The 16,100-nt window shown below is 41.2% G+C and overlaps 1 protein-coding gene across 1 annotated transcript in view; it reads left to right on the top strand.

The window, feature by feature from the left end:
- mapk3 (mitogen-activated protein kinase 3) overlaps positions 1-16,100 on the top strand; it is a 37,876-nt gene that overhangs the window by 20,355 nt on the left and 1,421 nt on the right. The window contains exons 3-9 of the mRNA XM_061973964.2: positions 3,275-3,464; positions 8,914-9,030; positions 9,240-9,354; positions 9,422-9,553; positions 12,493-12,602; positions 12,747-12,875; positions 15,806-16,100. The exon at positions 15,806-16,100 is cut by the window's right edge and continues 1,421 nt beyond it. Coding sequence (XP_061829948.1) covers positions 3,275-3,464; positions 8,914-9,030; positions 9,240-9,354; positions 9,422-9,553; positions 12,493-12,602; positions 12,747-12,866 — 784 coding nt within the window. The 3' untranslated portion in view covers positions 12,867-12,875; positions 15,806-16,100. The remainder of the gene's footprint in view (positions 1-3,274; positions 3,465-8,913; positions 9,031-9,239; positions 9,355-9,421; positions 9,554-12,492; positions 12,603-12,746; positions 12,876-15,805) is intronic.

Below are 16,100 nucleotides of genomic sequence, written 5' to 3'. Positions count from 1 at the left end.
AGCGCCGTGGGACCGGCGATACCTCCGCCTTCCACTGCGCGCTTGGTCCGCGCGGTGTGGGTGCCGGTCGCGCCTCGCGGTGCACCGCCAGGTGGTCCTCGGCGAGGGTCACCGCCGCTGCCAGGTCTCGGGGGGTGATAACGGACCCAGGTTGCCGTCCGCGTCGGGATCACCCCCAGGAACTGCTCCATCACCTGGTCGTCTCCCTTCCTTGGCTGCAGCCAGCGCGTCGCTGCTTCATGGAGCCGTTGACCCAGCACGAACGGGCGGTCCTCCGTCCCCAGGCGCATCGTCCGGAACCAGCGTCGGTGGTGCACCCGGTCCGGTCCAGCACCGCCCTCCTCAGGTCCGGGAAGTGTACGCGGGAGGCCGCCGGTAGGCTGAGCGCCGCTCTCTGCGCCTTCTGCGCAACGGCAGGAGACGTACTCCCCGCTCCTCCTTTGGCCATAAAAATGTCCAAGAATGCATGGGGGTCCTCCTCCTCCCCCATGCGCTGTATGGCGACGGCCGCTGCTTTTGGCCGTGCCGTTCCCACCCGGTCCGCCAGCGCTTGCAGGATTTGTCCTTGCTGGGCCACAAGCATCGACATGACAGCCTGGTTCAGGTTCACAACACAGTTTTATTTTGCAATAAGTCTGTGGGTTGCTTTCCAGCAATTGTCTTTTGTCTCTCTCGCTCTTGCTCCAGCTCCACCCACGTCTCGCCTCCCGGTTGCTGCTTATACAGCGACAGATGATTAGATAGCAAGGGCCAGGTGGGCCATCTACGCACCTGTCGCTGACTTCGAGGCCGGTCCTGGCACACCCCGTTCCGCTGCAGGCCCGCAGGCCACGTCCCCCTCCAAAGTGGGGCTTTGACTTTCCTGAAGTCCAAGATCATCTCCACTGTTTTCTGGGCGTTCAGCTACAGGTTGTTGAGGCTGCACCAGGACGCCATTCGGTCCACCTCTCTCCTGTAGGCGGGCTTGTCGCCATCCGAGATGAGCCCGAAGAGGCTAGTGTTGTCCGCAAACTTCAGCAGCTTTACGGACTGGAGGTGCAGTAGTTTGTATACAGGGAGAAGAGCCAGGGGAAAAGTATACAGCCCTGAGGAGTACCATGGTTTGTGGTTCGACTGTCCGAGACAATCTTCCTCAGCCGCACGTGCTGTCTTCGGTCTGTCAGGAAGTCATTGATCCAACTGCAGAGGGAGTCGGGCACGCTGAGCTGGTAGAGCTTGTCTCGTAGCTTGGGATGATGTTCGAAATCGGTTCTCCCGGTTGTTCGATAAGAAAAGAACCGATTCCATGGACTCGAATCCCTTTTTGAGAACCGGTTCCTGTTATCGAGGCTACTATAGTAAAGAAAAAGAGTTGGTTCTTTATTCGAATCCCTGGGAACAAATCCCTTCCCACGTACAGGAAATGCCCTGTGGGACCGCAATGTTATGCCCATTTGATTGTAGACTCTTAGTGGCACCTTGTGGCGATATGAAAATACTACTCGTCATTAGTTTGGGCACTTCCGGGTTGGCGACTCAGTTAAGTTCATGAGACAATTGAGAAGTAGACAAGTTGTTAGCTCTTACAAGCCTTGGAAAATATAAGTCTTTAAGTAAACTGTTTAACTTGTTTATGTAACTCAATATGAAGGTGGAAAGTGGTTAAGTTTGATACTAAGAAGTTTACTGAAAAACGATTTTTGTGCACTGTTTCAATGGTTGTTTTGAGGACTTAAAATGGCTGCCAGTATATATTTGTGTGAAGCTAATATTTACATATTGTGTATTACATTTCAGTATGTTAATTGAATCACATAGCTTATACATTTTTCATTGTGTGTATTTCAGTTTAAAAAAAAAAAAACAGTCCAGTGCAAGACAAAAGTAAAGATAGTAAAAGACAAAGCAAGATCAACAACAATAAAGAGCCTGAATGGATTAATCTGCTTTGGATTGTTTGTTAGCTGTCTGCCAAGCTGTATAACCTCAACACGTATAGTGAGGGCAGAACAATATGCAATTATTGCCAGGCTTCGCTCTCATGTAAGGGGAGAAGAATTGTTGATTGATGACTGTGGTGTTCTTAGTGTCATAGTGTGTGTAGTTAGTATGTTCCAATAGCAGCAGAAGTGCACTTTTTGGAGAGCTGTATTATTTTCAGTTTTGTGCCCAAGGGACTGATTTTATTTAACACTATATTATTATTTATACACCTATAGTGATCACAGAGACAGGTTGTTTTTGTGTTACTGTATATATTTTCTGAAAAATCCCAATTAATATACTTTGGGTAACAACAGTCTAATTTTTTTTTTTTTTTTAGGGGGGTAACAGTCAATATTTATTTATTTATTTATTTTTCTTATAAAATAAAAGTGAGCTTTTGTTAAACCAAATATTGTGTTTTTTTCCATATACAACAGCCTATCTGGATTCGATAAGAGATTCGCTAAGGAATCGGTTCGATAAGAGGATTCGGTAATGGGCTCGAACTCGATAATTTCTTATCAAACATCATCCCTACTCGTAGCTGTCCAGGGAGGATGGTGTTGAAGTTTACCTGACATGTTTCGACTGTTATTTGCAGTCTTCTTCAGAAGGGTCACCCCCCCGCTTGATGGTTAATGGAGGAGGGAGTCCCAGGTATGCGAGAGCATGAATGCTCCCTCATCCCGATTGATGGTTTCCTTGGGCCGCTTCCTCAGTTCGATCGCCTCCTTAATCCATCGTTTTAATTTGTTACTTTCTGTCCTGATGATTTTGCCGTTGTCCCGGTCCGTGATGTGGTTATTTATTTTACAATGATCTGATATGGCTGATGTTAAGATTTCCGGTTCAGATTTTTGTTTTAGGCTAATTGTAAACCTTCCAGTTGTCTCTTTTTCGCATTCTTTCTGATGTTCTTTCTTCTTTGTGTTAAATGTCCTCCATGTTTCTCCCATGTATGATTGTTTTACATGATTTCGTAAATGACATTGCATTTCTTGTCTTGTTCTATTTTGTTTTTTGGATGTACAAGTAACTGTCTTGTTTTTGTGTGAGGTTGAACTGTTGTTTATTTTGTGTTTTTTCATGACCCGCTGTATTGTGTCAGTTATGACCGTATGTATGGTAAGGTTAAGACCTTTTTGTTCTTTATTTCAGGTTTTTCTTTGGGTTTCTTCTTTGTTCTCTTTTCCTTGTTTTTTACTTGTTCTTCTGTTATGAATATGGTCTGATTTCAAAAAAATTTGAAAAAGTTTTCTGTTTTAAGCTGGTTATTGACCAAGTCTTCCTTGACCCGAGTGTCCCCCAGCTACATCGTGCAGACGCTGATGGAGACAGACCTGTACAAGCTGCTCAAGAGCCAGAGGCTGAGCAACGACCACGTCTGCTATTTCCTCTACCAGATCCTGCGAGGACTCAAGTATATCCACTCTGCCAACGTGTTGCACCGGGACCTCAAGCCCTCCAACCTGCTCATCAACACCACTTGTGACCTCAAGGTAGGCCGCTCTATGCCCTGCACCACGTCACATGACGCCAAACCTTCCAATTGTTGAGGGAATTTTTCCTATTTGATAAAGAAATGCCCAGAAATGGCTATGGTCTTATAGGTCTTTGTTTGAGATCTCAAAGAACACCAGCTCAGTAGTACCTCAACTTATGAGCTCAATTGGTTCGTAACTCAAACACTTGTATCTCAAATCAAGGCCTTTGGCCCTGGCCAAAACAGCGCAATTTGAACATCTAACATGCCCTTTGAAAAGAAAAACTTAACTTTTTTTTCCCGGTAGGAATTGCGTGTGAATGTTCTATGTGCGCAAGCCGCTGATACGCGTGAGTGGAAGTTAAATGTTTAAATGTCCAGGGGTTGTAGATTGTATAATGCACAGTCATTGTCAACGGGGAGAAAATTCAGGGAAAACCTGGAATCTGGTAACAAATGAAGGAAGAAGAATTAATTCCCAAGAAAAACAGCACGTGGTCCATCGTCTGCCGGTGGTTTGGCTTCAAGCTGCAAGATGTCGAACAGACAACCGTAATATGTCAAGTGTGCGGCAAAAGTGCTGCTACTTTTTGTAATTTGTAGTCTGGCCTAAAAATATCGAGATATTAATAAAAGGCCATATCGCCCAGCCCTACTAACACAATTGTCCTAGATGATATGAATGGGTTGGTGTTGGAATTTTTGGATTCGGTTGAAAAATGTTGACGGCAACAGTTTGAATTGACAATAGGTATTTCGAAATTTCCTGGAATTTCGGGAAAACTGTGAATTTGTCCATCCATCCATTTTCTACCGCTTATTCCCTTTGGGGTTGCGGGGGGCGCTGGAGTCTATCTCAGCTACAATCGGGCGGAAGGCACAAGTCGCCACCTCATCGCAGGGCCAACACAGATAGCCAGACAACATTCACACACTAGGGCCAATTTAGTGTTGCCAATCAACCTATCCCCAGGTGCATGTCTTTGGAGGTGGGAGGAAGCCGGAGTACCCGGAGGGAACCCACGCGGTCACGGGGAGAACATGCAAACTCCACACAGAAAGATCCCGAGCGCAGGATCAAACCCAGGACCTTCGTATTGTGATGTGACTAACCCCCTCTCTTCCACCGTGCTGAAAACAAAATAGGAAAATGTGTTGTCCCTCGAATGTTTTGAAGGTGGAATGGTTGGAATTGGTTGTAAAAAGGGGACTGTGAAAACTTTTCAGGAAGACGTGAAAATAGGGCTTTGGTAAATCAGGAATTCCTGGAATTTTTTTTTATATTGAAAATGTTAATTTGATTGTCCAAGGTGAGAAGAGTGTGTGGATGGTAGGGCAGTCTAATCGGTTGTGGAAGTTTAAAAAAATGGTCCATTCATTTTCAATGGAAAAATGGCCCGGAAAATCAGGAATTCTGGGTAATCTGCGATGTATTTTTAAGATGTTTTTGGGGAACTCACGATTCCCGGTCGAGCCCAACGTTCTGATGCCAAACAGATGAAAACTGTGGGCTGAGGAGTAATAATACTAAATTATTTTTGGTGTAGAAAATCGTGATAAAGCTTGAAAGTGTCCATGTTGCAGGTTGTGAGGTGGTTTCATCTAGTTTAGAAGGTATGAAGAGCAGATACTTGAGTGTCACTCCTAACGATGGCATGGATGAAGACTGGGCCTCCATCTGTCGTGTGTTGCTCGTGTGAGCTCCCATTAGCCAAACTTCAAGCTGGGATTAAGCCATCATGTGGGAGGAGAACAAAAGCAGCACAAAAATACATTCAGTCCTCCAGCGTAAGTCTCCATGAGCAGTGTTGCACCATGCATTGATCCTAATGGTACTCATTTACACAGCAAATGATTTCAGATATTCATATTTTATTCCTTGCACCATGCATTGCTTCTAATCATACTCATCCACACAGCAAATTAGTTGTATATTCATATTTTATTCCTTGCACCTTGCATTTCTACTAATCATACTCATCAACACAGCAAATTAGTTATATATTCATATTTTATTCCTTGCACCATGCATTGCTACTAATCATACTCATCCACACAGCAAATTAGTTGTATATTCATATTTTATTCCTTGCACCTTGCATTTCTATTAATCATACTCATCAACACAGCAAATTATTTATATATTCATATTTTATTCCTTGCACCATGCATTGCTACTAATCATCTCATCCACACAGCAAATGAGTTATAAATTCATATTTTATTCCTTGTAACATAGCTACTAATCATACTCATCCACACAGCAAATTAGTTATATATTCATATTTTCTTCCTTGCACCATGCATTGCTACTAATCATACTCATCCACACAGCAAATTAGTTATATATTCATATTTTATTCCTTACACCATAGCTACTAATATGTTCTCCCGAAATGTGTTTGTCATTCTTGTTTGGTTTTGGTTCAAAGTGTGGCGCATTATTAGTAAGAGTGTTCAAGTTGTTTTATATGGTCACCGTCAGTGTAACCTGTGTGGCTGTTGACAAAGTATGCCTTGCTGTCACGTACATGTGGAAGCAGAAGATGTATAACAAGTGTTGGGCTGGCACGCTGTTAATACAGATTGTAGAGAGCGCCAAATGTTGTACCATCATGGCACGCCCTTATTATAGCTGTAAGGGTGAAAATCGGTGAATATTAATCCCGGGAGGTTTCTGCGAGAGGCACTGAAATCCGGAAGTCTCACGGGAAAATTGGGGGGTTAAGCAAGTAAGCTGCTGAGCCGCATCAGAGTGATCAAAGAGCCGCGGGTTGCCGACCCCTGGGATAGATAGATAGATAGTACTTTATTGATTCCTTCAGGAGAGTTCCCTCAGGAAAATAAAAATTCCAGCAGCAGTGTACAGAATTGAGATCGAATTTAAAAAGTAAAAAGTAAATAATGGGGGTATAAATGGAAACAGAATAGAAAAACATTACAATAAAAATAAAAAGCAACAATGAGAATAAAAATATAACAGTAAAATAAGAATATAATTAGAGAAACTAGGCAGTAGTGACAATGTTATGAAAAAGTATTGCACTGTTATTCTTTTGAGGCATGTTAAAAAATGTAATGCACTTTGTGACTTCAATGATAAGTATGCCAGTGTCTTGTTGGCATTTTTTTCCATAACTTGAGTTGATTTATTTTGGAAAACCTTGTTACATTGTTTAATGCATCCAGCGGGGCATCACAACAAAATTAGGCATAATAATGTGTTAATTCCACAACTGTATATATCGGTATCGGTTGATATCGGTATCGGTAATTAAGAGTTGGACAATATTGGAATATCGGACATTGGTAAAAAGGCCATTATCGGACATCTCTAATATTCGTATTTTCTTCCTTGTACCATGCATTGCTACTAATCATACTCATCCACACAGCAAATTAGTTATATATTCATATTTTATTATTTGCACCTAGCTACTAATCATGCTCATCCACACAGCAAATTAGTTATATATTCATGTTTTATTCCTTGCACCATACATTGCTACTAATAATACTTATCTACACAGTAAATTGGTTTTATATTCATATTTTCTTCCTTGCACCATGCATTGCTACTAATCATACTCATACACACAACAAATTAGTTATATATTCATATTTTAGTCTTTGCAACATTGTTACTAATCATACTCATCCACACAGCAAATTAGTTATATATTCATGTTTTATTCCTTGCACCATGCATTGCTACTAATCATACTTATCTACACAGTAAATTGGTTTTATATTAATATTTTATTCCTTGCACCATGCATTGCTACTAATCATACTCATCCACACAGCAAATTAGTTGTATATTCATGTTGTATTCCTTGCACCATGCATTGCTACTAATCATACTTATCTACTCAGTAAATGTGGTTTATATTAATATTTTATTCCTTGCATTATTGCTACTAATCATACTCATCCACACAGCAAATTTGTTATATATTCATATTTTATTCCTTGCTCCATGCATTGCTGCTAATCCTACTCATCCACACAACAAATTAGTTATATATTCATATTTTATTCTTTGCACCTTTGCTCTAATCATACTCGTCCACACAGCAAATTAGTTATATTAATTTTTTATTCCGTGGGCTTTAGTTTGTTCTTTCTTTTTTTTCTTTCTTTCCTTCTTGCTGCTTAGGGTGACAAGTCCTGCTTCTTCCCGCTCCTTATGGACGCTCCCGCAAAATGTGTGCTTGGGAAGTTTTGACATGTTTACAATAAATTCAAAATACGAAAAATCAAATGGAATATTTTATATATCCGCAGTTCTACAAACAGTTATCTCCTTGACATGTCAAAGTTACGGACTAAATTGTGATGTTTTCAGTGATTTGCTTGTCCCAAAAGTAGAAAAGGATTCCTGACGCATAAGCATGAACAAAACAAGCATCTTAATAGCACCTCAACTCATGAGCAACTCATTGGTTCCAGGGGCTTGTAACTCAAAATACATGTATCTCAAATCAATGTCACCCATTGAAATTATTTAATTTAAACAGGCCGACCAAAACAGCACAATTTCAACATCCGACATGCCTTTTATAAATACAAACTTTTAGAATAAAATTATTATTTGAAAAATAACACGATGAAAGGAATGGATGCCGTTCACATTTTAACCGATACGGTACCAATTTTTGGTACTTTTGTGTGTAAATATGAATATTTTTACAGATAAAATACAACATTTATTTGCAGCATTTAAAAATCAGCAACATTTTGCCTTAGTCAGTAAATATATCAATATATGATGGAGATTTACCCAAAGAGCTTTGTGCCAGCCCGCCATTTTTATTCAGTTGTAGTCAATAAGTTCCTTCTTTGTCTCCTCTTGTTGTGGGGCAGACTGGCTCATACATGCACATGCATCCTACGCTGTTGCCGTCTCTTATACAAAGTAGCTTACTCTTCTAACGTACAGTATACTGTATATGTCAGTAGACTCACTATGGAAGCGCTTAAAACTACGAGTACAACAAAGATGGCGGGGAACAGATGTAGTCGAGGCATGTAAGTAAGAGCGCCCACAAAAAGAGAGGGTCAGAAAGCATATTTAAGATGGTGTATAGAACATCATCAGTGCAACATTTGAAGCCAAATGACATGTTCTGTAGAGCACCAGTAAGTGTTTACATGTAGAAAATTATGACCTTTTAAACACATAGACAAGGGAAAGACGTCTTGTCTCACTTAAAGATTGTGGATCAAAAATGTTTCTTGACAGCATAAAGTGTTTACATGTAGAAAATAATCAGATTATGACCTTTTAAAAGAACCAGACAAGGGAAAGACGTCTTGTCTCACTTCAAGATTGTGGATCACATGTTTCCTTGACAGCATAACACAAATGTCAAAGTAGTGGTACGTTAAGTACAGTGTTGATTGACTTTGTTCCACAGCGCTGTGAAGGATTCTAAATATGACACAAAGATTGTTGTCCTCAGATTTGTGACTTCGGCCTGGCGAGGATCGCCGACCCCGAGCACGACCACACAGGATTCTTGACCGAGTACGTGGCCACGCGTTGGTACAGGGCTCCAGAAATCATGCTCAACTCCAAGGTTTGTGTGTGTGTGTGTGTGTGTGTGTGTGTGTGTGTGTGTGTGTGTGTGTGTGTGTGTGTGTGTGTGTGTGTGTGTGTGTGTGTGTGTGTGTGTGTGTGTGTGTGTGTGTGTGTGTGTGTGTGTGTGTGTGTGTGTGTGTGTGTGTGTGTGTGTGTGTGTCTCCTCCTGGTGTTGTCAACCTGCTGACTGGCTGCTGTGTACCTCAGGGTTACTCCAAGTCTATTGACATCTGGTCAGTGGGCTGCATCTTGGCTGAGATGCTCTCCAATAAGCCCATCTTCCCTGGGAAACACTACCTGGACCAGCTTAACCACATTCTGGGTGAGCGTAGGGTCCTGGTGCGGGAAAGTTGACACCTAAAGTGGATTGTGACTCCTTCTCTATGCAGGCGTCCTTGGCTCTCCATCCCAAGAAGATCTCAACTGCATCATTAATATGAAAGCCAGGAACTATCTGCAGTCCCTCCCTGAAAAGCCCAAGATCCCATGGGAGAAGCTTTTCTACAAGGCAGACTGTAAAGGTAGAGGAATTTGGTGTAGGATTGGAAAATAATGTGGGAGAAAAGTGGAAAATACCCTCTTTTCCAAATTATAATGGCACTGGTATATAAGCCACACCCACTCAATTTTAGAAGACTGAAACATTTTCCATATATTAGCCGCACCGTACTATATACGGATGTATACGTTGTGAAATGAGTTATTTACACAGAAATATTCTATAAAAGTTGGTAAAGTGGCCATGTCAGCAACTTGAGGGTTCCAGGTTCGATTCCCGCGTCCGCCATCCTAGTCACTGCTGTTGTGTCCTTGGGCAAGACACTTTACCAACCTGCTCCCAGTGCAACCCACACTGGTTTAAATGTAACTTAGATATTGGGTTTCACTATGTAAAGCGCTTTGAGTCACTAGAGAAAAGCGCTATATAAATATAATTCACTTCATTACATACCTTAATTGTTTTCAAACGGTGTCTGTAACACGGCAGTAAAACGGTTGATCAAACAAAACAGAAGTCATCGTCATGGATCCACTAGCTGTGCAAGCTAGCTCTCCAATCAGCTAAACAGACTCAATTACTCCACAGTGACATTTTGGAGAATTTACAAAACCGAATCAAAAACAAAGAATGCCTTTGTAAGTTAATAATACTAACACAGACACTCGTAAACCTGTTAGCATATTAGCTAATTCTAACAACGCTGGCTTGATTACATTAAGATAGCACATACAAATATGCATGAAAACACTCCGATAGACATCACACATGGGACGCTTTAGTAAGTAAGAATTGTTTCAGATATATTGTAACTTACAAACGTTGCTTTGGGCGATGAATAAAGAATCCATACGAGTAGTAAAGCTATGGATGGCTGGAAGACCAAACGGCACTTGTACTTCCGGTTCATAGCTAAACAGAAAGACACTGCAGCACATGCAGTGAGCAAACTCATCCAAATGATGGCGCCCTAGCACATACACCATTTAAGTGTCTTTGCTTGTTTTTTGTAAACTATTCGCATTTTGGCCGTTAACGAAGAAAAATCCATAAATTAGTTGCACAGTTTTATAAGACGCAGGATTCAAAGCATAGGAAAAATGTAGCGGCTTATAGTCCAGTATTTAGGGTAGATACAATGTAATTTCAACACTAGAGCCTCAGGAATTAGGAACAAGGAGTACACTTGTATTGATACCTACTGCTGACAAATGCACTTCAGTTGTACTTTGGCCATGTTGGGTCTTCCCGGGCCCACACAGTTATACATTACTTTCTGTAATCCTGAACATGAACAAACAGAAACCATCAAATAACAAGAAAAAGCATAGTTCACATATTTGTACTGCTGCTGTTGAATTGTGCTCCTTCAAAAGAACTGAACATTATGATTGTTTGCTTATTACGTGTCTAACAACACATTTTAAAGTAATGAACAAACAGAAACCATCAAATAACAACAAAATAGTTCATAGTTTTGCTGCTGCTGTTGAATTGTGCTCCTTCACAAAGAACTGAAGAGATCATCTAAATAATTGACTTAAATAGTTTACTTATTATGTGACTAACAACACATTTTAAAGTAGTACATATCTACCAAAACAGATAACAGTAAAGGGTTAAGTATTGTTCTTTAGTTGATCTAATGCAGACATTTTCAAACGGGGGTCCACAGTTTTTCCACAAATGTAAGCGTCTTGAAATCCACATTAACATTGAACCAATGTGCTGTGGCATGCTATCCTACTCACTTTAGTTTGCAGCTGGCAATAGCTAGGTTATTATTTTCATTAAGGATTAGTGCTCTTATTGTCAGCTAGCAATTAGCAGTGCTAGCTGTCAGCTAGCGATTGGCGTGTTTGTTGTCAGCTAGCGAGTAACACGTCCTAGTTGCCAGCTAGTGAGTAGCCCTTTCTTTGCCAGATTGCAAGTAACTTTTTGGTTGCCAGCTAGCAAGTAGCGCGTCCTGGTTGCCAGCTAGCGAGTAGCGCGTCCTGGTTGCCAGCTAGCGAGTAGCGCTCTGGTTGCCAGTAGTGAGTAGCTTTTTGGTTGCCAGTTAGTGGGTAGCGACTTTTTTGCCAGCTTGCAAGTAGCTTTTTGGTTGCCAGCTAGCAAGTAGCGCGTCCTGGTTGCCAGCTAGCGAGTAGCGCTCTGGTTGCCAGTTAGTGAGTAGCGTCTTTTTTGCCAGCTTGCAAGTAGCTTTTTGCTTGCCAGCTAGTGAGTGGCACGTTTTTTGCCAGCGAGCAAGTAGAACCAGCATTTGTTCTTTATTTGTATGAATGCTGAGAATATATAAGAGATACAGATATATATTATTAGAAATACCAAACCACTGCTGTGATCTACCACTATCCAAACATTATCAGGACATTCATGCTTCTATTTTATTTTTAAATTTTTAATCCTTGATTTCCCCAAATGTTCCATTTCATCCTAACACTTACTCTCTACTAGAAAGTGTTACTACTACCACATTTCTCAGCCGATTTAAACCGTTCCAAAGTCCAACCGCTCTTTGCCAATGTTGGTCAACTGCTAGCTTGCTAATGTTTGCGTGGTAACATTAGCATGCTAACATATAGAAGAAATATTGCAGGTATACACCTCAGGGTCATATAACTTGATACTTGACACATGTTAACTGTTAGCATGCTAACGCTAGCATGCCAGCTTTTTTTGGCTAACTTGCAGGTATTCACTTCCGAATCATTTATTTTGGTACTACTTGACACATGCTAACTGTGACATAATTTTTTGAGCTCATTTTGGAGTCATACAATTCTATCTGGCTAGTGCGCTACCTGTTAGCGTTTCAGCTTTTCAGCATTCACACGCAGTTTCTCCCCAAATGGAATATTGGTATTGTTGTATATGTGGCCTCCACTGTTGGGACTAGCATCATTATGTTACAGAACATGCATTTATTTTCATATCGTATTTCTCCTGTCGCTTGTTGTGCAGCTCTGGACCTGCTGGGCCGCATGTTGACCTTTAACCCCAACAAGCGTATCAGCGTTGAGGAGGCACTGGCCCACCCTTATCTGGAGCAGTACTACGACCCCACAGATGAGGTGTGGTGCTTCATGTTACTTATTAGTCTTTGACACCTTCATGTTGATCCCATCTCAGAAGGTTATGTAAAGCCATGGAAATATCAGCCCTGTATCGGACCAATTCAAGTTGTAAACACCAAGACTTCTTCTTGTGTTTTGTAGCCAGTGGCAGAAGAGCCATTCACCTTCTCCATGGAGCTGGATGATCTTCCCAAGGAGAAGCTGAAGGAACTCATCTTTGAGGAGACTGCTCGCTTCCAGGAAAACTACCAGGGCTCCTGAGAGATACAGGTAGAATGTGACACCAATGATGCATCGTCATGATGGTCCATGATGCAATGGTCCTGTCTGAAAAGGTTATCAGTATCGACTGTGAGACTCTGCTTTCATAGATATCCAACTTTATACGGCCTTCTTTCTTAGACACACCTGTGTGTCTAAGGCTCGGGGACCAAATCATCATTTTATTTTGGCCCGCCATATCATTTAATATGGCCTACAATGTAATTTTGTGTGGCCCACCACTACTCTAATGTGGCCCGCCACATCTTTTTAAAATGGCCCGCCACTTCATTTTATTGTGGCACGTCCCTCCATTTTATTGTGGCTCGCCACCCCATTTTAAAGTGGCAGGCCACATTGAATCAGGTGGCGGGCCACACTGAATTAGTTTGTTAATATGTTTGTTTACAATAAGATCAGGGGAGGTTTATGAGAGCCCTGAATAAGGAAAGAAAATGTTTGCTTGATTGAAGTTAACCACCTACTGGACACTACATGTTATTAAATGTGCTATTGGTGCTAATATCTGATTTATTGATATGACCTGAGAAGTACAAAACCAGTGAAGTTGGCACATTGTGTAAATCGTAAATAAAAACAGAATACAATGATTTGCAAATCCTATTCAATTGAATAGACTGCAAAGACAAGATACTTAACGTTGGAACTGGCAAACTTTATTTTTGCAAATATTAGCTCATTTAGAATTTGATGCCTGCAACATGTTTAAAAAAAGCTGGCACAAGTGGCAAAAAAGACTGAGAAAGTTTAGGAATGCTCATCAAACACTTATTTGGAACATCCCACAGGTGAACAGGCTAATTGGGAACAGGTGGGTGCCATGATTGGGTATAAAAGCAGCTTCCATGAAATGTTCAGTCATTCTACAAACAAGGATGGTGCGAGGGTCACCACTTTGTCAACACATGTGTGAGCAAATTGTCCAACAGTTTAAGAACAACATTTCTCAACCAGCTATTGCAAGGAATTTAGGGATTTCACCATCTACGGTCCATAATATCATCAAAAGGTTCAGAGAATCTAGAGAAATCACTGCAGGTAAGCAGCATGCCCGTGACCTTTGATCCCTCAGGCGGTATTGCATCAACAAACGACACCAGTGTGTAAAGGATATCACCACATGGGCTCAGGAACACTTTAGAAAACCACTGTCAGTAACTACAGTTCGTCGCTACATCTGTAAGTGCAAGTTAAAAGTCTACTATGCAAAGCCAAAGCCATTTATCAACAACACCCAGAAACTCCGCCGGCTTTGCTGCGCCTGAGCTCATCTAGGATGGACTGATGCAAAATGGAAAAGTGTTCTGTGGTCTGACAAGTCCACATTTCAAATTGTTTTTGGAAACTGTGGACGTTTTGTCGTCCGGACCAAAGAGGAAAAGAACCATCCGGATTGTTCTAGGTACAAAGTTCAAAAGCCAGCATCTGTGATGGTATGGGGGTGTATTTGTGCCCATGGCATGGGTAACTTGCACATCTGTAAAGGCACCATTAATGCTGAAAGGTACATACAGGATTTGGCGCAACATATGTTGCCATCTAAGCAACGTTATCATGGACGCCCTGCTTATTTCAGAAAGACAATGTGACTGTGAGACTTGTAACATGTAACTATGTTACGTGAACTATGTTATGTTACGTATGTTACGTAACTATGTTACGTGTTATGTTATGTTTGTCTTTTTATGTTGTAACACGTGGCTTGCCACGTGTTACAACAGCGTGGCTTGTAGTAAAACAGTGCGGGTACTACACTGGCCTGCCTGTAGTTCAGACCTGTCTCCCATTGAAAATGTGTGGGGCGCAATATGAAGCCTAAAATACCACAACGGAGACCCTAGACTGTTGCACAACTTAAGAGTTAGACTTCCTTTTTATTGTCATTCAAATTTGAACTTTACAGTACAGATAAGAACGAAATTTCGTTGCATTAGCTCATGGTAGTGCAGGATAAAAAAGCAATAAGGTGCAGATATAAATAAATAGATTTCTTTACAGATAAATATTGCACTTTTGCATATGCATCCACGTTTATGGATGTATGTTATAATGTATGTATATTCCAGCGAGCTAATCCATTTTTGGGGGGAAATTGAGGGGATTATTTTAATGCGTTCAAGAGTCTGACGGGCTGAGGAAAGAAGCTGTTACAAAACCTGGAGGTTCTGCTAAGGAGGCTGCGGAACCTCTTTCTAGAGTCCAGCTGTACATCAAGCAAAAATGGGAAATAATTCCACTTAAAAAATTGGTCTCCTCGGTTCCCAAACGTTTACTGAGTATTGTTCAAAGGAAAGGCCATGTAACACAGTGGTAAAAATGCCCCCTCTGCCAACTTTTTTGCAATGTGTTGCAGCCATAAATTCAAAGTTAATGATTTGAAAAAAAAAAAAAAAAAAAGTTTCTCAGTTCGAACATTAAGTATCTTGTCTTTGCAGTCTATTCAATTGAATATAAGTTGAAAAGGATTTGCAAATCATTGTATTCTGTTTTTATTTACAAATTACACAACGTGCCAACTTCACTGGTTTGGGGTTTTGTACCATTATTTATGTAACACTCTAATACTGGAGGACAGACTGTCACATGTCGGAAGTTTGTCAACATACACAATCTTTCCAAATACTATTTCTTCAAATTTGAAATAGAAAAAGGATTTATTTCCACTCCATGCAAAGAATGAAGCGAACGTGATAGTTGATACTGTCACCTGATTGGTTGTTACCTGATCACCTTCTGCGTTCCCAGAGAGCCTTTGTTCATGCAACCAACCTTGCTTCCATACTTCTACTTTCTAATGACAAAACATTTCATCAAAGGCATTTTTAATTGTGTGTCTATGTCATTTGGTGTCGCTGTATCGGCCAACTTGGTGTTGTCCGAGGATGCATGAAGGCGTGTTTGTCTTTCTTCTATTTCAGTCTGAGGATGTGTCAAAGCCGACCAACCACGGGCTGGGAAGCAGAAGAGCCGAGTGGACATGCTTGAACACAAGAAAACTTATCCCTCAAGAATCCAAGAAAAAGATCAAAAATCTGAACTGCTTTTGTCTCATTGCCTCTGCAAGCAAGCTAAGTGTTTGACTCTGATTGGTGTGCTTTGGTGGGGCTGTGCTCTCTCCTTTCTGCTCCTGATCCTGTCCTCATCATCTCTTCATGGCCGCCTTCCGGCCAGCTCCATAGAAACCACCATGACTCTCCTGTTTTGCTTCATCTT

This window comes from Nerophis lumbriciformis, linkage group LG22 (genome assembly GCF_033978685.3).
Source record: "Nerophis lumbriciformis linkage group LG22, RoL_Nlum_v2.1, whole genome shotgun sequence".
Lineage (NCBI taxonomy): Eukaryota > Metazoa > Chordata > Actinopteri > Syngnathiformes > Syngnathidae > Nerophis > Nerophis lumbriciformis.
This window is presented reverse-complemented; position numbering and strand designations above follow the sequence as displayed.